The following is a 20,050-nucleotide window of genomic DNA, read 5'->3' as shown; positions in this document are numbered from 1 at the left end:
TGTGAATGAGATTGAAACAACAAAAAGTGTCCAAACAAGCAAAGAACTTGAATTTTTAACACCGAATTTGTACACATCCGACAATAGAAAACACTAATTTGTTTCCGTCGACCAGAAAGCCTGGTTTTGAATCCCTTTCCCTTCAAAATGTTTATGCGGTCACCTGTTTTGAAAGAACCACTGATAAAAATGTAAAAAAGGAATACTGAACCGAACCGTCAAGAGTGGTTCAGCTCTCTTGACTGTTACAGAGGTAACTTGCAAACAGGCACTTGTGGATACCAATAAAATAAGTAGCTGATAAGGACTGCAAAAGCTGAGAAGATAAGTTTCTTATTTGTAAAACTTGCTGTATATATGTTTGTATTACTGTAAGTGTATCGCAGTCTATTGATAATTATACTATTGTGCTTTTCTTTTGTTTTTTCTTTTCTCTTTTCGTTTACAACTGTGTAAGCCGAATTTCCGATTGTGGACAATAAACTCAAATTCATTTTCAAATTCAAAATGGAGGTCCTATTACAAACTTTTTTAATATCCGCCATATGTGGAAAAGCCACGTAGATATTCTGTCAACCCGGTTAAATATTTTCTCTCCTACGGTCTAAAACTGAGCAAACAAATCAATTTCTGCCACAGACTCCCTCATTAACAACTGTCAGAAATGAACAAACACAAGCTACATGGCTTAAAACTTTAATAGATAATTGCAAAACACTTTGCAAACTTACAAACAACTCAACTTTTTCCCTAATGAAATGAGTGAAGCATTTTATAATATTAGATTATTTTTAGATTCAAATCCCAGAAATGGGTATTACCTGGGTTGCCTTGTTCTCCTAGTTCTCCCCTTTCTCCTTGGTCTCCACGTGGTCCAGGAACTCCTACATCCCCTGGGGGTCCATCTGGTCCAGGTTCACCAGGGGTACCATCGTTTCCTGTCCGACCTATTGGGCCTGGCTCACCCTTCCCTCCTTTGTCACCTCTGCGTCCAGGCAGACCTAGGCGGATAAGTTTAAGAACCACATAATTACTTTCCATTCAAGGAAATAGAATTTTCACAAAACAGTTTTGTTTGCGATTGAAAAACATTGCATAAAGGTAGCTACTCACCATCCATAACAAGCAACCATCTTAACTTCCATGTTAGACTTCCAAGGTGGGGAATTTCACACAACCATTCCCACCCATCCCACCTCCCCATCCCCAGCAACAAGCAAAGAACAATGTAACCACACCAGGACACCAGGAAAGTAGCTGTATCTGTCTGATGCTTTCTTTGCAATGTTATCTTAAATTTATGCTACTCCTACGGTGGGAGGACTTTTTATACTACATGCATGTTAACAAAATCGTGACCGTTATGTCCCTACAGGATATGTTAATAATGTCATTCGGCACCCGCTTATAAAATTGTTCGACTGACAAATCGCCCGTCCGTCTGACATCCACCTTCCTGTTGATATCAACTCCCATCTTCTTCACTGATTTATAATCATATTGGTAAAGGCAAAAGGACTAGTGATTTGACGATTGGGAAACAGATGGCCCTTGCCAGATCATTACATCATATCCAATACTTCTCTTCTTAAGAAGGGGGGGGGTATAATTGTGGACCTGGAGAGGTAACTTGCTGGGCTGCACCCTATGCCATTACAAACCAAGGGAGAGCTCTACTTGGCACACTGCAGCACCTTGGAAGAAAGCGACTGCTTCGAGTTGTACACACTTGTTTATACCAGCGGTTAAGCTGTTGTAATGTCACAACCCGAGAATGCCTTTATTATCCTGGTAATATAATATATTTAATTACGGGTTCAGTCTCATCGAATGGTCTAACCTTGTGGTCCTGGTTCACCCGTCTCCCCATCTGCTCCTTTTGCACAGATATCACTGACCGTGTCGCCTGGATCTCCCTTATCACCCTTTTCACCCACAACTCCGTCACTTCCCTGCAAGGACGGGGAAAAAAAATGACAATCAAATTTTCTTTATACTGTTTCAAAAATGTCAACATGCCTGGAAGTTGATTAGTGAAGAGTTTCAGAAACATTGTCCAGGATGACTGCTATTAGATTAGAGTCTATCCTCCTTAATACTATACTCAATGCTTTCTCATCTCAATGGTTACACTCAATTAGCTCAGTGGTTAACGCCGGTGCCTTCCAATCATAAGGTCCCCGATTCGAGTCACTCCAAGATTATATGTATGTCGTCCAGTTACAGAGTTGTTGACAATTGGCAATTCATAATCATTGAGGTTAAATACGAATGTAAGAGACTGACTTCGGTCAGCTTGCGGCTTTGATAAGCCAATGAGGAGGTTAGATTTTATCCTCCTTAAAGGTTAGTCAGTTATAGGCCCCAAATAATAGCATGTTATAATTGCTAGAAGTTTTCAAAAAATACTTTCCTGGAGGTCTTTACTCTCCAAATTGTTCTCAGACATTTTTTACGGAACCCATGAGATGATCAGATGTCCCAGTGAGGAAAATTTTCCCGAAGGTTGTAATAAAACCAATTTCAGAATTTTGACCAAAGGTGACCATATTTGAATATCGAGCATATTTGGAGCCAATATAGGATACCTTCATACTAGATAGACTCTATGGGTGATATAACATGGTTTGCCATATTCAGTTATTTTTAGATTTAATGTTATCCTCATTAATACTAGACTCTAATATGATGTTGATGTTGATAATATGTTGATACTGGCTGTTGATACTGATATTGATACTGATAATTATTCTCCTCCGTAAATGTCAATGGTTAAGACTCAAGGTCACTGAGAATATAATCATAATAATAATATGAGTATGGCCTCTGACCAATATACTCCTGACAATATCACATACACCCAATGCTTACACATGACTAGTGATCAACTTTGGTCATCAAAAATTAAAGATATACCACCTTGTGATGGAGATCATTACCAACTAACATGACCATCAGATGAAGAAGAAGTCATGCTGGGGAGTGCCTTGACCTTTAAGTTCATCAATTTTGACCCAAATTTCATAACTTGCTACAAGTTTACAAAAATATGTTAAGTTTACAATAGTATGTTCTGGGAGCAACTGGCCTTCCAAGTTATTCCCACACATTGAGGGGGGGGGGGGGGTGTTTAGTAGAACAATGAAAGGTCTCAGTGAGGAAGATATTGGTAGGGTCAAGGGTCAAAGTAAAATGCTTCCTGAAGTTTGAGCATGCGGTGACCATAACCTGACTTTCTAGCATATTTGGTGGCAATATTGATCACCTTTAAACGACCTTTGACATCATTTTTGTGCAAAAACGAATAAAGCCCCCCACCCGACAACTTTGATGAATATCAAATTGCTCAACGTACGAATAGTGTTTCAAGTAAATGAGACAGACGGATAGTCGAACAGACAGACAGACAGACACATTGAATTGGCAACAGTTCCATTGGCTTGGAAAGCCCTTTCAGCTGGTGTAGAACAAGGAGTTGCCTGATCATAGATACCACACAATAGGTAAGGTTTTTTTTGAGTGAGTGTGTGTGTGTTTTTGTTTTCCATTTCATAACTCATTCTCCTCAAAAAATTTGATCATATTCAAGCAACAAAAACTTTGACAGGGATATGTGAAACTGAGGTTAAGGACAATACAAGCTAAGATAAGAAAAAACATGCTTACTGCTAATCCAGGGACGCCAGGTTGACCACGTGGGCCAATCAATCCTCGGATACCATCCGCACCCTGTGGTCCCGGAGGGCCTAGGTTTCCCTTCATTCCTGCGACACCAATTTCACCTTTCACTCCCTTTGGTCCTACATAACAGAATAGGTCAAAATATTTTCCTGAACCAAAGAATTAGTTCTTCAAAAGAAAAAAAAAATGCTTAACTCTTGTGCTTTCTTCGAATTCCTTAAATCTCAGATGACTTTTCACCTTCACCAATAATGAAAGCACCCTGGAGCTCAATAAGAAAAACTTAATAACGAATATGAAGTTAATGCAAGCTGCACAAGGTAAGCTATCATTTTACAGACAGAGGCATCACATACACACATACATGCAATCACCATCACACATGGACTCCTTTTGCCCCTGTGAAGGAATCAAACCCCCCACCCCCCCCCGCCCACCAAACCCTCTTGCTCTGTCCACTCACCAATCGCTCCCATTGGACCAGGTTCTCCTCGTGCGCCAGATACGCCGGGCAACCCTCGTGGGCCTATCTCTCCCTTATCTCCGGCGATTCCTGGATCACCTGGATCGCCATTCTTTCCTGCTACACCAGGTTGCCCAGGTAAACCTTGGAGCCCAGGCAACCCGATCGCCCCAGGTGCACCTCGTAATCCATCCTCCCCTGGTATTCCTGGGTCTCCTTTTTCTCCCCGAAAGCCAGGAGTGCCTGCCCGACCGGGTTGTCCATCTGCACCGGGGAAACCACTATCACCTTTCTCTCCCTTTTCACCATCCTGGCCATTCGTTCCAGGTTGACCAACAGCTCCTCTAGCCCCTATAAATAAAGGAAAACCATCCAATCCACTTCTAAATAAAGAAAATTCATCCATTTCCACAGTTAGTTATACTATTTGAATCAATGAACCAATATACTACTGATGATGTAACAGACACTCTGCCTCCTAATGCACCTTCATTACATTGGTGTAGTTTAGCAGCAGCATGTATGGTAGGGTTTAATTCCTACATGGAATATTCTTAGTCTTGTAACGCTGGATGATATCAACGAATAAGGACAAGCATTAGTAAAACAGACAAGTTTCAAAGTTTCCAATAAGATGCAGAGCTTTCTCATCATAGTTCCACAGAAAGATGCTCCTTTCCTGAAGGAAAGATCATATTTGTCTGTGAAATCATCAATCAGATATGTGAAGGGTGTATTCTGGCACAGTTATTTCCACATGATAACATAATCTAAAAACCCACTGTAAATACAAATTCCTGGTTAAGTTTCAAAAACAAAGGGAGAAAAAAAGAAGAAGAAAAAACACCTCAAACAAAAAGCAGTATGGCACTTTTAGTCTCCCATGTATTAAGTATTACAATACTACAAAATCTGACAAAACCCCCATTAAATGTTAACAAAAATTCACATACCTGGTTGACCCGGTTCTCCAATAGGGCCAGGTGGACCATCCGCTCCTGGTGGACCTGGTTCACCTGGATCACCTGCTTCACCGGGTTCACCTTAAAGAACCAAATTCAAATCAGAGAGTCAATAAATACATTCTTTATATATTTATATATATATATTCTTCATAACATATATTCTTTTTATATTTTCATATATATTTTTATATATATATATATAAATATATATATTTATATATATAAATATATATATATATATAAACAGTATATATATATATATATATCCTTATACAAAATAATAATTGGCAATCTTTTACAAAAGACGAAGACAGAAAATGGGGACAAACACTGACGACACTTTCAGCCTTACCCATAATTGGCTTTTATCAAACATTCACCCTCATCAAGGATTACTGAAACTTTTCATGGGGAATCCATAGAACAAGGGATGAAATCTCATGGAGGTCACATACACAGACAGATACACACACACACGTCTACCCACAGCACCACCACTGCTCAAATCCATTTTGCATCCTATAAGTACGTATCAAAGATATAATCCATTCCAAGTAAATTGCGTACCATCTTTTCCAGTGAGTCCATTGACGCCATTTTCACCTCTGGGCCCCCTGGGTCCTCTATCTCCTTCTCTACCTGGTTGACCATCGACTCCAGGATCGCCTGGGTCTCCTCTTTCTGAGGCAGTCCCTGGCTCACCATCCGCTCCTGGGGGTCCATCTCTGCCCCTTGGTCCTGCATTTATCAGATGTGTAATAAAATAAACAGAGCTTTGATAAAATACCATTACATGACATACATAAATATTTTTTTCCCACAAGGTCGACTACTATTAATTCTGTTCGAAAATATTGCAGGAAATAATAATAAAACTAGAGCACCAATGGTGCAGTGGCTCCAACCGTTCAATATCTGAGTTGATTCGAATATTGAATATCGAATATTGTTCCAGCGAGAATGTACAGTCTAATATTGAATTAGTTAATATGTCACCCTACCCCTCCTCTGGATGACCAGTGGTTCACAATTTTGTTTATCTTCTTCATCTGTCCCAACAAAAACAAGGTAAGGTATTCCCCTCCGAGTATGTTGCCAGAGATATTGTACGGACGCAGGCCTGGTGCACCCTATTACAGACTGCATATTTGCCACCATCATAGTACATAGATTGCATTATACATATAAAGCTTAATGAAAACAGTACCATTAGAAGACCTGTAGACATATAGACCAACTGCTTTCACTGATATTTACAAACTTACAACTTCATATCAGTTGGAATGTAATATTCAGTGTTCACTTGAGTGACACGCACAGTCCTGTCTGACTGACACAAGAGGTACTACCGATCACATGCATTCCAATGTTACTAACATTAATTGGTTCGACATCCTCAATTAACTGCCAAGAACATGTGGTACTCTGGGAAAGAGGAGACACATTTTGAAGGTTTTCACGTAATGTCCTATAGTGACCCCTATATGACCTCTGAACTTCACTTCCCGGTGGTCAAAATATAGCCCAACATCCAACCAAAAATGTGTCCAAGTTTCAGTAATAAGGATTGCTCTGGGAAAGAGGAGATACATTTTGAAGGTTTTCAAAAAATGGACTGCAATGACTTGTAAGCGACATTCGACCTTAACTTCCAAGTGGTCGAAAAATAGCCCAACATCCACAAACATTGCGTCAAAGTTTCATCAAAATCAACCGAAGAATGATCATTCAATGATCATTTTACAAACTGTTTTAAAGACCTTAGATGACCTTTGATCTAAAATCCTTGTACACCCTGAAAGAAGCACTACCCAAAAACATGACCAACTTTCAAGAACATGTGGTCTTCTGGGAAAGAGGAGATACATTTTGAACATTTTCACATAAAGCATGTAGTGACCCCTAAATGACCTTTGACCTTCACTTTCTAAGGGTCAAAAGTAGCCTAATATCCAACAAACATTGTGCCCAAGTTTAATTAAAATCCATCAATGAATGAGTGTTCCACAGCACTTAAACAATTGTGCACAGACAAGATAAATAGACATATATCCAGACAGAAAGATAGACAAATCAATAGATACAGTAGATAGACAGAAAATTGATACATATAGAGACAGACAGATAGATAGATAAATAGACAGATAGACAGAAAGGTAGATAGACATGTAGATAGACACACATAAAGATAGACAGATACAAAAGTTAGACAGAAAGATAGACAGATTGATACATAGAGAGAGAGACACAGACAGATAGATAGAGAGACAGATATACGGACAGACAGATATACAGACATACAGACAGTTAGATACACAGACATAAAGATAGACAGATTGACAGATACAGTAGATAGACAGACAGGCAGATTGATACATAGAGAGATAGACAGATAGATAGATAGAGAGAGAGACAGACATACAGACAGTTAGATACACAGACATAAAGATAGACAGATCGACAGATACAGTAGATAGACAGACAGGCAGATTGATACATAGAGAGATAGACAGATAGATATATAGATACACAGAGAGACATACAGAAGACAGAGCAGTAGATAGACAGACATAAAGGTAGACAGATTGATAGATACAGTAGATAGACAGATTAATACATAGAGAAACAGACAGTCAGATAGATAGATAGATAGACAGACATACAGATAGACAGACCAGTAGATATACAGACAGAAAGATAGACAGATTGATATATACAGTAGATAGACAAACACACAGACAGATTGATACATAGAGAGACAGACAGACAGATATATAGACAAATTAACAGACAGACAGAGAGATAGACATACAGAAAGACAGATAGATATATAAGAAAGAAGGTGGTGGATCAAAATAGCTCAACCCATTATAGCTGCTTTGAGCAAAAATCAAAATGAAACTGTTTCCATGGACGATGGCAATTTAAAAAATTGATGCAATCATGGCTCCTAATGAACCACAAGCGGGCAAAGGGGTGTGGCCCATGGAGATATTTCCCATGGGGCTTGAGGTTCTCATGACCCTATTAAGAAAGGCCTGATGTCCCTTACGTCAGGCCATAAAAACACTAACTAGTTGTACGTTGTGGAGGTAGCATACACGTTAATGGGGCCATCTTGTGATTGTATATGTTCAACACAAGCAGGACTATGCACATGCAGAGCTCTCTAATCATACGATCATGTAACGTAGTGGATAATTGTCACATTCCTAAATCACAGGATTAGATACGTGAGTAATGTATCTCGTACCGTATCCCGCAAGATTTGGTGCGCACTCCTGTGCTAAACTGTCACTTAGTGCAAACGAATTGGGGAATGTTAATAATTCAATCAATTACAATCTTAATTTCAGTAATATCCAAAAAGGGTCTCTCTCTCAATATATATATATATATATATATATATATATATATATATATATATAAAATATTGAAATTGTAGTGAGTTGGAAAATCCAGAACAGTGAAAAGCTTCCAGCCTCCATCGGGATTCGAACCCGGGCCTCTCACTTTAAATGTGGACACCCTAACCACTAGGCTAGGGACGCTGATTTTTGTATGTCCAGAGGTTCAAAACTGGTAAGGAAGGTCGAATTCCACTGTAGGCGTTTGTCACCCGTATCGAACCATACTAGTTCTGTTTTGGTGACATTACTCTTAGAGATCAAACACGATGTGAACCGACTCGAAATCATTTGTGATTCCTAAAGCCGGATCTCTGTCTTATGACCACAAGACAAAGTTGATTGTAGAGATTTTGAGGAAGATCAAACTAGAATGGTTTAAAAATCCCAAGGAGTGTAATCACTGAAAAGGCAATGAGAAAAATTCCCATGTGTGTTGTTCAAGCAATGTGATGAGCAATTAGTTTCTTGACTTCCATTGAGAAAATAAAATAGCCCTAACCTGTGGGCCCTTGTGCTCCTTTTTCACCCCTCTCGCCTCTTTCTCCAATGGAACTTAATCCTGGCTCTCCTTTTGCTCCATCACGTCCAACAAATCCATCGAGGCCAGGTTCACCTGAGAAACAAACAAAAAAACAGAACGAGAGAGTTAATCTTGTACTAACTGTGATTCATAAAAGCGAATCCAGGGGGGACTGCTTGGATGAAGCTGAAGGTGGCCATTTAATACATTTGGTAGAAACATGCTTATGCCATATTTATATATTTATTTATGTGTATTTATATATATATTTATCTGTAGCCACAGTGACAGGATCTTCCACATTGTTGTGTCAATCCTTATAGGGAAATATGACACCAGTATTCAGGAGAAGCTGCATCAATGAAGTCTGAAGGTGGTATATTACGATAAATAGGATTCCACTGTGTCGTCACCTCTCATGTCCCCAAAGGACCTTGGGTCTAATGTTTAGGTTATTGTCACACCAAATTCATATATGCAAAAATTTCACGAAAATTGGATATAAAACAGTCAGGAAACGATATGGAAGCTCTAGCCTTTCAACTATAGTTAACAGATGAACGAACAGACAGACAGACAGATAGACGAGTCGACTTGACATAATAGCTCCTCCACTAGTTGAGCTAACTAACTTGAAGTGATAGTTAAAGCAGGTTCAGATTCCAGTGACACTAGGACATCACAGAGTTTACAAAATGTCTCCTTTCAACTCCATGGATTGTTGAGATTAAATACCTTTTTCACCGGGGTCACCATAGGCGCCATCTTCGCCAGCTTCTCCTGGTGGCCCAGGATAACCTCTCTCCCCTCTCTGACCTTCCCTACCAGGTGCACCATTATTACCTCTACGACCTTGTTCACCATTCAGACCATCCAAACCGCGTTCACCCTGCATGACAATGAAAGAATTAACCCAGTTATAAGAGAAAGTTGGCAGCACCCCAGAGGGGAGGGGAGGGGGCAGGAATCCTGGGTAATACAAAGTGAAACTATTCCCTGCATGACAATGAAGGAATACCCGGTTATAAGAGAAAGTTGGCAGCACCCCAGAGGGGAGAGGAGGGGGAAGGAATCCTAGGTAATACAAAGTGAAACTCTTCCCTGCATGTGTGTGAGATGGAGGTGGACAATGAAAACAACTGGTTTCTATGCTATGATGATGATAATAACACGGTCAAGGAGACACATAGCCTACCGTGTGTCTATGTGTTTGAGTATAAGTGTACGTGACTATATTGGCCAAAGCATACACCTTAATGAAAACAACCTGTACCTTTTCTCCTACAGGACCAGGATCCCCCATGCCACCCAATGGTCCGGGGAGGCCTTGAGGTCCACCGGGACCGGGATCACCAGGTACACCAGGCGCTCCCTTAGCACCGGTCATCCCTCGAATACTTTCACCCTCCGGTCCTGCTGGACCAATGTCACCCTTTTCTCCCTGAAGACCCATGTCTCCATCACGGCCGCGTGCACCAGGTGGACCTGAGTAATAATAACAATCGCAGATATTTTAACGACGCTTGATAAGCGATCACAAATGTGGGAGAAGCCCGCAAGGGCTTATGGATTACAACTGACACGTCAAGTGGCATCCAAATCAACATTTTTAAATCAAATTTGGAATCTTCTCAAGTTAGAAAGTCATTTCAGATAGGGAAAAGCGTAGATTGCTCTTCGATGAAAAACCACCCTTGCTATGACCCGGCCGGGTATCGAACCACGGCACCTCCCGATTGCTAAGCATCATTGCTTTAAATTATCCCCGCTTCTCGGCTGCAGCACCGGAAACAGAAGAAGGTGAAACATCGTGAGAGGCAGGCTTGTCTAAGCGTTGTGAGTACCACTAACTAACCATGCATGTACTAGTATCTCTACCACAAAAAAATAAAAAATACAAAGGAGTACAAAGCCATGAGGGGGACTCAAAGTGCAGATGACTGTGCTAACGTGCCTGCAGTATGAGCATGGACCTCACTGCAAATCTGGAGAGTTTACTGTATGAATATTCATCAGTGATGATGTCATCATTTTGGCTGCCAGAGCTTGTATGCGAAAGACAGAAATTGCCAAAGAGACCGCTATCATTCTCAGAAAGTAAACCGAGGTTGGAAACCTCTGGATATAAAACTTAAATGATGTTGTGACAACTTTGCCATGATTCTCTGCATCTGTTATAGTCATACCTTCCGGACCCGGTTCTCCACGCAGTCCACTACTGCCCTTGGCCCCTTCGTCTCCTTTGGGTCCCTGTTGGCCATTCTCAATCACCACAGTATTTCCTCTGGGACCTTGCAATGAAGTGAGGGAAGAAATATAAAAAAGTAGAACATCATTAGCAAGTAGTTCAATCAGTTTTTGCCCTTCAACCGTGCGAGAAAGCACCAAGTGACGAGCGTCAAGTGGGACTGAAAATTCCATGGGTCTGTAATGTTATTGAATATTCATAGAATCTGCACCTGGTAATTATTTGCTGTGCATTTGCATATTGGTATATATGTTAAAGCATGTCGTCTACTCGTCTTTGCCTCACCCTGTCTCTCTATCTGTCAACACGTAATCTTGGACATGTCGTCCTGTATCTGTCCTGTAAAGCATGACTATGTTACGCAATCAAATATAACAAGATGCTCATACTAAACGTCGACGGTGTTCTACTTGATTGCTTAAAGAACTCATATATTTAAACAAAGAAACATGACAGGGTCGCACGCAAACACCAAATGAAAACCCATTCACATGTGTGCTCAAGTGACGAAACACTGCTATTCCATTTTGAGATACCGTTGTTGATGATGACGACAGTCTTGATGCAAACTATAAGCTCATCTTCGTTTTTAAACTGACACCCTCGGATAAGAAACAGGTTAATTTGATTGGTTCTTCCTTCCTTGACAAGGACTAGCAGTCCCTCATTCCACATATTCACATTATTTCAACGATGCAACCCTACTGATGCAACAGCCTTTTTGGCAAAGCAAAACATGAAATATGTATATGCCTACTTTGGGGACTTTCATATCGAGGGCCTAGGGACCCAATTGAGATCAGGGCCCAACAAGTTTTTCAAAAGTAGTTTTTTTGTCTGGCTTTTAGTCCTGAGATTTTGGTAGCCCGATAACATTTTAAGAGAGCCCATCCAAAATTTGTAAACATCGTTAAATCTATTGGGACCCATATAGAAACAAAATACACTGTGCACAAATCATAATGTTATTAAAGTTGTCAATTTCTGATATTTTCCTGTGATGATTATGGATAGAATCCATTGCATTACTTGGCAGTAGGATTCTTAATTTTTTAAATGAACGATCAAATTCTCCACCATGTTGATATGCATGAAACTGTGCGCTAGCGTTTATTTAAGGGAAAAACACAAGCCTATCCTTCCCGTTCTTCTGTTGTTTTTTTCTGTTGATTTTGTTACTCTGTTTAACGTTCTTCACTTAGGCTGCATATCTCATAAAAACTATCATCAAACATACCCGCAAGTAATAAGTAATAAGGAGCCACACACCCGAGGCAAAGGATATTTTGAGCACCTGCTGATTGAATATTTCAACATGACAGATGGATATATGCCCACGTAGAATTTTCAGAGCTTTTATTTGACCATAGATTGTGACAATTTCAATTTATAGGAGTTGGTACATCCTTAAGTGTTCAGTCCCCCAGGACTGGGTACAAAATTTTAAAGCACTGGCCCTTCAAGAACCTGTATTGTTTCCAACCCCATGGAATATAAACTCATTAATTTGTAAGGGATGACAAATTTCAACAACTTGGGCAAGTCCAATGCCATGTTATTAAGCAATAGCCCTTCAACTGAAAGATGCATAGACAGTGAGTCAGTTTGACTGCAGCATTTCTGTGATGGAAGTGCCACTGGTCTTTATCAGCTGTTGCTGCAAGTGTGTGCTAACTTCAACCTTTGCAATACTGTGTTTCGCCAATCTGGTTCTTTTATATGTACTTGTGTAAGTTCCTGAAGACCGCCCAAGCTATAAGAATTATATTAACTAGAATGCAAAATGCATTGAGGTTTCCAATGACATCACTACACTTAACCTCTGCTTATTCACTAGAAATATCTTTTATAATATAAAAGTCCTGAACCATTATTTTGATGTACAATTACACTATGGCATGATAAACACAGGTAAGTCTACTGTACCTGGCAACACACACCATCAAAAACAGTAGTGGTCTGGTACTCAATGTGATACATAGACACACCAAGTAAGAGAAGTATCCATGATTCCTACCTTGAGATATTATGTTTAAAGGTTTTCAGAGTTTGACCTCTGGTGACCTAAAATGAATTTTGACCTACACCAACAACAACAGGTTTCTTGTACTCAATATGACAAATCCATATATCATGTATGAGAAGTATCCATGCCTCTTATCTTGAGATATCCTGTCTACAAGGTTGACAATTTTTGACACTTGGTGACCTCAGATGACCTTTGACCTCCACCAAAAACAACAGGGTTCTTCTACTCGATATGGGGCATCTGCATGCCAAGTATGAAAATATGGATGATTCCTGTCTTGAGATATCGTGTTTGCAAGCTGGATGTCACACACACATACATACACACACAATCATGACTGCATAGGTTTTTCTTTGTCATCGAAACCTAAAATGGTTCTAACCTTTCTCTCCTTGAGGACCTTCGGGGCCAATCATTCCCTTTTCACCCTTTGAACCTTGTACTCCTGGTTGTCCTGTCCCTGCTTCACCCTTGCTACCCGGCAGTCCAGGATCTCCAGAACCACCAGTTTCGCCACGTAGACCTGGTGCACCTTGAGCACCCTAAAAGAAATGTATTAGAGATGAATATGTGAAAGGAGTTTATTTAATAAATGGCAAATATTTCCAGCATATAACTTTTAAGAAGTGACACAGAAATGGAAATCAGAATTGGAGTGGGAGGGAAGATGAGGGATTGCGGATTTTGGCTCCCATAACAAAAAGTTTTCATTTCAACAGACGAAAGATGTTTATAGTGTATTCGACTTGAACGTGATGGGATCTTGGGAAGTAATGATATAACAAGAACTGATTGTCACATTTTCATGGTTACTAACGGGAATCTGTATGTTTCCAATTTTATACGTGAAACATTCGTCAATGTTTGTACAAAGCAGTAAATATCTTCCGCACCGATGATACAGTCAATTGTAGAGTAGGAATTAATCAAGGCAGACAGAGTAAAGGAAAGGTGAGATGGGGTGGGGGAAGGGGGAGGGGGGAGAGGGGGTTGAGAGGTAAGGTAAGTATATCCTACCTTGAGATCTAGCACTTGTTCAGGTGTACAGTCAGTTCCAGGAATACCGTCAGCTCCTGACAAACCGATTCCACCTTTTGGACCCCGGGATCCCTTATCTCCCTGCATGCCAATGGGTCCTGGTGGACCTACGATGCCAGTATCTCCTTGTTCTCCTGGAATACCTGGATCTCCCTGGTCACCTTTTAGCCCCTGATTTAATCACAAAATAAGAACATAAAATAACAATTCAGTGCCTATCGGCATTAACGCTGCAAACAAGATCTTCAAATGATGGCCATTTGTTGACTTTAATGTGATCAGCAAGTTATTAAAGTTTTCACACTTTGTCAGGTGTTGCTTGCATTGCATTGCATTAGTACATACTCACATGCATACATATCCACATACTTATGTACACACACACATATGTACGTAGATATGTAAATACACGTACATACATGCAGATGCCATGAATCAAACCCTTTCATACACCAGTCAGCTTTGTGATTACCTTGCCACACAATTTGCTCAAATTTCAAAATATTGTAATTATATGACTAATGTAGAGTGCAAGTGAGTTAAATTTGTCACAAGAATTAAGTGAAAACCAGAAAAGATTTGTATTTTGCAAGAACAGCCTTCCTTTATGACATATAGACACAATTTTACCAACTTTCAACTGGCAAATCCTTTAACCAGAATGCAAGAATGCATTTTGGTTTCGAGGATGTAACATGAGCAGTTTTCTTCATGAATCTGACGTAATGTATAGTGAGGGTGTACATGTTTACAAGGGTTTCACGATTTTACCTCTGATGACCCCAAATGACCTTTGACCTCCACCCAAACAATAGGCTTCTTAAACCCAATGTGGTACTCCTACACACTAAATTTGAGGTCCTCCCAAGCTTTCCTTCTTGAGATATTGTGTTTACAAGGTTTTCACAATTTGACCCCTGGTGACCTCAGATGACCTTTGACCTTTACCAAAAACAATAGGCTTCTTGTACTCAATGTGGTACTTCTACACACTAAATTTGAGGTCCTCCCAAGCTTTCCTTCTTAAGATATTGTGTTTACAAGGTTTTCACAATTTGACCCCTGGTGACCTCAGATGACCTTTGACCTTTACCAAAAACAATAGGCTTCTTGTACTCAATGTGGTACTTCTACAAACCAAATATGAAATTGTTCTGACCTTTCCTTCTTGAGATATCGTGTTTACAAGCTGGGCGTAACAAACGCACTCACACACACACACACACATATGCCATCATTAATGCCAAGGTTACGATTATCATCGAAACCGATAAGTTGTTCAACGTTACATGACATTGTTCATATACTGTGAAATATTTTGAGAAAATGGCCAAGTTTTCCACCATTTGAGATAACCCATTGACACCTTGAGCAGTTCATTTCCATTTGAGATAACCTGTTGACCCCTTGAAGCTCAGAGAGAGAAACCCTTATAGGAGGAGGTTTAAGTGCAGGTTTAATACAAGAGTATAAAACTCTGAAGCAGATTTCATTAATCTGTATTGGGGGGGGGGGGGAACAATTTGTTGTTTTCCCAATAACTGATGGACTTACATTAAGACCAGCTGGTCCAGGCTGTCCCTTCTGTCCACCTGGTCCCCTCTCACCATCGCTTCCAAATTCTCCCCTTGCTCCAGTCAAACCTCGGGGGCCTACCCTTCCTTCGGGGCCTGCTTCTCCCTTCTCGCCTGGTTCTGGAATTGGACAATCTCCACATGCTTCGCCCTGAGGTCCTATTTACATGAAGACAGACAAAAAACAAAAACAAAAAAAACTCCCTCTAACTTCACATTAAAGTCTGTTAACATTATAATCATCCTTATCTAAAGGGTAATTCTATTATAATAGTTAGCGCCCTTTGTCTGTGGAAAGACCATACAGCAAATGTTACTGAATTTAAAAAATGGCATTACCTTGATCATATGTGTTACTACCCATACTGATATTATAATAACTCAACCATACCTTGTTGACTCAAATTAGTGCGTATTCACTAAACTGAACCATATGTGTGTTACCCAAACTGGTATTAACATCACCAAAACACATGTTTCTCCTTTTTTTTTTCTTTTTTTTTTTTATCTTACCTGGATTTCCATTGACACCATCTTCACCCTTCTGGCCTGGTAAACCAGTGAAGCCTCGGTCACCCTGAGGTCCGGGAGGACCCGGTGGCCCCATCATACCAATGACACTAGCGTCTATACCTTTGATACCTATGGGAGGAATGAAGACAACCAAATACTGAAGTTTTTCTCCAACTAATATACTTTTAATTCAAAATCATTTTAATTCTAACATCAACAAACAAATGCTTTTCTGCAATCATGGTATTTCAATATCCCCACCCTCCCCCCCCCCCCCAAAAAAACAATAGTTAATTTGAATGAATTTCAAAGGATGTAAAACCTTACCTTTCTGACCCTTGTCACCAACAGGCCCTTCAGGTCCTGGAGAACCATCCCTACCAGGAGCACCATCCATACCCTTGGGTCCCTCAAAAGAGGTACCAGGGGCACCTGGATTTCCTCTTGGACCTTCCCTTCCTGGTGGTCCTCGTTCCCCTTTCTCTCCATCAACACCGGGAGAACCTGGAAAGATGACATCAACCATAATCCAATTTCCAACGACATGCCCATCATTATCAAATAATTACCACATTATCAAAATAATTACCACATTATCAAATAATTACCACATTATCAAATAATTACCACATTATCAAATAATTACCACATTATCAATAATTACAGTGACAAAGATGAAGTGTGCATTCTCTTGCTTGTTTTGTTTTTGCACATAGTTCACTTTTAATATTTTGATCATGATGGCAAAAATGATGAGGCTCACAATTTGAAAAGTGTTTAAAGTTTGTGTAAACATTGGCGATTATTGAGAACTTTACTGTCACCTCATCAATCAAGGAACAAAAAGGGAAAAAAAAAAATCAAACTTAAACTGGGAAGGTGGAGGGATCAAGAGCAACATGTGAATTCATTCTTTTCAACAGAAACACAGTGTAGACCACACGTCCACCTTTTACCTTATGATGTGCAGTGTCTATTCCCTTTCCAAGGGATATAACATCATCATGGTGAGTTAATTAGTCTTAAGATATCTCAGAGATATTAAGAGGACTGAAGTTGAGAATCCATCAGGTCGTTTGGTTGCATAGATACATACGTAGAAGAGTCAGTCTTGATAATTTATCATAATTAATAAAAAATAGTTAACAATTTTTGTATTTATGATTGTGACCTTTCAACATTAAATCCGATCATCTAATCTGCAGGGGCTACGCTTTTCTACTCCTTACATCCTCATCTGTTTAACATCTGTTCAAATTCATCAACATTCCAATAAGAAAGTGAGAACAATGTGTTTGTACTTCTTACAAGTTTGAGGCTGTTCAATGAGATGCAACAATGGGAACTACTAATCCTCTGACCTGACCCCAGGGAGAAGGAGTGGCAGAAAGATGGGGTGGCAGGGAGAGGGTGGCAGGGTGAGGGTGACATGAGAGGGTGGCAAGGAGAGGGGGTGGCAGGGAGATGGGTGGCAGGAGAGGGTGGCAGGGAGAGGGGTTGGCAGGGAGAGAGGTGATAGGAGGGGTGGCAGGGAGAGGGGGTGGCAGGGAGAGGGGGTGGCAGGGAGAGGGGTGACATGAGAGGGTGGCAAGGAGAGGGGGTGGCAGGGAGATGGGTGGCGGGGAGAGGGGTGACAGGAGAGGGTGGCAGGGAGAGGGGTTGGCAGGGAGAGAGGTGATAGGAGGGGTGGCAGGGAGAGGGGGTGGCAGGGAGAGGGGGTGGCAGGGAGAGGGGGTGGCAGGGAGAGGGGTGACATGAGAGGGTGGCAGGGAGAGAGGGTGGCAGGGAGAGGGGGTGGCAGGGAGAGGGGTGGCGGGGGAGGGGTGACAGGAGAGGGTGGCAGGGAGAGAGGGTGGCAGGAAGAGGGGGTGGCAGGGAGAGGGGGTGGCAGGGAGAGGGGTGACATGAGAGGGTGGCAGGGAGAGGGGTGGTGGGGAGAGGGGGTGGCGGGGAGCTGAGTGGCGGGGAGAGGGGTGGCGGGGAGAGGGGATCGCAAGGAGAGGGAGGGGTGGCAAGGAGAGGGAGGGGTGGTGAGGAGAGGGAGGGGTGGACAGAAGCAAGACCAAGAAAGGAATATGATGTACACATCTTTCTTTGATGGTCATAAGCAGACAGTACTTTTACCACTAAGAAGTTCAATTGTGTAAATTACACATTTTATGAGACGTACAGCCAAGAGGTGAGGAGGGAGGGGAGGAGGAGGGAGCATCCAGCAGCTTAGCAGAGAGAATTGCTTCCCGCCACCATCCTCAATATTGTGTTGTTTATATGAAACCGAGCTCTAATGAAATTCATTGGCTTTATTTCAACACAAAACCCACCATTTGAAAGAGCTGTGAAAATGCCTGTCAGTAGGACATCTGTTTTGTATTTCAAGTGAAAAAAAAATAAAAAGACTATCCTGGATGGTTCAATTTTTTTGTCTCTCCTTTTTGATTGAAAGTTACTATTTTTTTTGTTCTTAAATGTTTCCTTCTACAAACAGTAAAATGTTTTCCTTTGGAAACAATATATTATAAAGAACTGTACTCCCTTTCAATGATTTACTGGCAATTTTATAGGAACAACATTCACAAACTGCTTTCATACCGTAAAAATAACAATCACACATCACGCAATAACGGTTTGTTGGTATGTTACACTAACCCGGCCTGGCTTTGTTCCCTGACTTCAATTGAAATGCCATGCCATATTTTTTTCCCCCCGTACATAACCTAAACACACTTTTATAACTGGCATTTAACACCTCATCAGTGTTTCGGCATTAATAAATAATCAACGATGGAAAAGCTATGTAATCCTGAGGGTGAGTCTCTGGTTCAAATCCCATTGAATTCGAAACCTGTCGCTTCTGAAACTAAAACTCTCTGTGTTCTTTGATCACTCCTCCTCTTGCTTCAGATGCAGAAGTTGAACTTGAATAAAACGTACCATCTTCACCAGCGTCTCCTTTGTCACCAGTACCTGTTTGGCCTGGGGCACCAGTCTGTCCTTGGGGCCCTCTTGGACCTGGTTGACCCTGCATACCCTTGATACCTGTGAGGAGTAAGGAAAGATGGGTTACTTTACCGACAGAACAACGAGAATGCAGAAACCTAATGCAGAGAACAAACCAACTTTTCAACGCCGCTGAATAAATTCTGATAGAACAAGTATTTATGGAGGAGTCATGATGTCTTCCAGAAGTACCAGATCCAAATTAAAACCAGAATGAACAGTATTTTGAGAAGTTTTGGGAAGAAACTGGCAAAACAATAATTATGTTTGTTTCCACATGATTCCATCTCAAAAACAATAACATTTTAGGTGGAATGGAAACTTGTTCGGCAGGCAGAAAATTTGCCACGTTTGTGGATAAATAAGCCGCTGAATAAAGAAAGCTCGGGTAAATAATAAAATAATCACAGAATGTAACTGAATAATTTATTGTCTAAATCTGTGGAGCAGTCTTGAAGTCTAAAGTAAAGTGCTTTAAATTAATTAACTGTGTAAGAGTGAATGTGGTGTGTAATAGTCTCAAATACGAATATAGCCTCTTCCCTTACCATGGTCTACTCTCTCCTAATACCTCTCATCAGTGGCGGATTGTCCACACAGTCAGGTAGGCGT

General features: G+C 40.7%; 1 protein-coding gene across 2 annotated transcripts in view; it reads right to left on the bottom strand.

Moving 5' to 3' along the window:
- LOC139974750 (uncharacterized) overlaps nucleotides 1-20,050 on the bottom strand; it is a 74,774-nt gene that overhangs the window by 11,811 nt on the left and 42,913 nt on the right. For both annotated transcript variants that reach the window (XM_071982138.1, XM_071982139.1), the window contains exons 15-30: nucleotides 19,373-19,477; nucleotides 16,769-16,945; nucleotides 16,442-16,570; nucleotides 15,909-16,087; nucleotides 14,334-14,525; nucleotides 13,699-13,858; nucleotides 11,226-11,330; nucleotides 10,313-10,524; nucleotides 9,775-9,928; nucleotides 9,019-9,132; nucleotides 5,677-5,847; nucleotides 5,098-5,187; nucleotides 4,145-4,495; nucleotides 3,667-3,800; nucleotides 1,841-1,952; nucleotides 822-1,001 (exon numbers count right to left, since the gene is read on the bottom strand). In XM_071982138.1, coding sequence (XP_071838239.1) covers nucleotides 822-1,001; nucleotides 1,841-1,952; nucleotides 3,667-3,800; nucleotides 4,145-4,495; nucleotides 5,098-5,187; nucleotides 5,677-5,847; nucleotides 9,019-9,132; nucleotides 9,775-9,928; nucleotides 10,313-10,524; nucleotides 11,226-11,330; nucleotides 13,699-13,858; nucleotides 14,334-14,525; nucleotides 15,909-16,087; nucleotides 16,442-16,570; nucleotides 16,769-16,945; nucleotides 19,373-19,477 — 2,565 coding nt within the window. The remainder of the gene's footprint in view (nucleotides 1-821; nucleotides 1,002-1,840; nucleotides 1,953-3,666; nucleotides 3,801-4,144; nucleotides 4,496-5,097; nucleotides 5,188-5,676; nucleotides 5,848-9,018; nucleotides 9,133-9,774; nucleotides 9,929-10,312; nucleotides 10,525-11,225; nucleotides 11,331-13,698; nucleotides 13,859-14,333; nucleotides 14,526-15,908; nucleotides 16,088-16,441; nucleotides 16,571-16,768; nucleotides 16,946-19,372; nucleotides 19,478-20,050) is intronic.

The sequence above is a fragment of the Apostichopus japonicus genome, chromosome 10, assembly GCF_037975245.1.
Source record: "Apostichopus japonicus isolate 1M-3 chromosome 10, ASM3797524v1, whole genome shotgun sequence".
Classification (NCBI taxonomy): domain Eukaryota; kingdom Metazoa; phylum Echinodermata; class Holothuroidea; order Aspidochirotida; family Stichopodidae; genus Apostichopus; species Apostichopus japonicus.
This window is presented reverse-complemented; position numbering and strand designations above follow the sequence as displayed.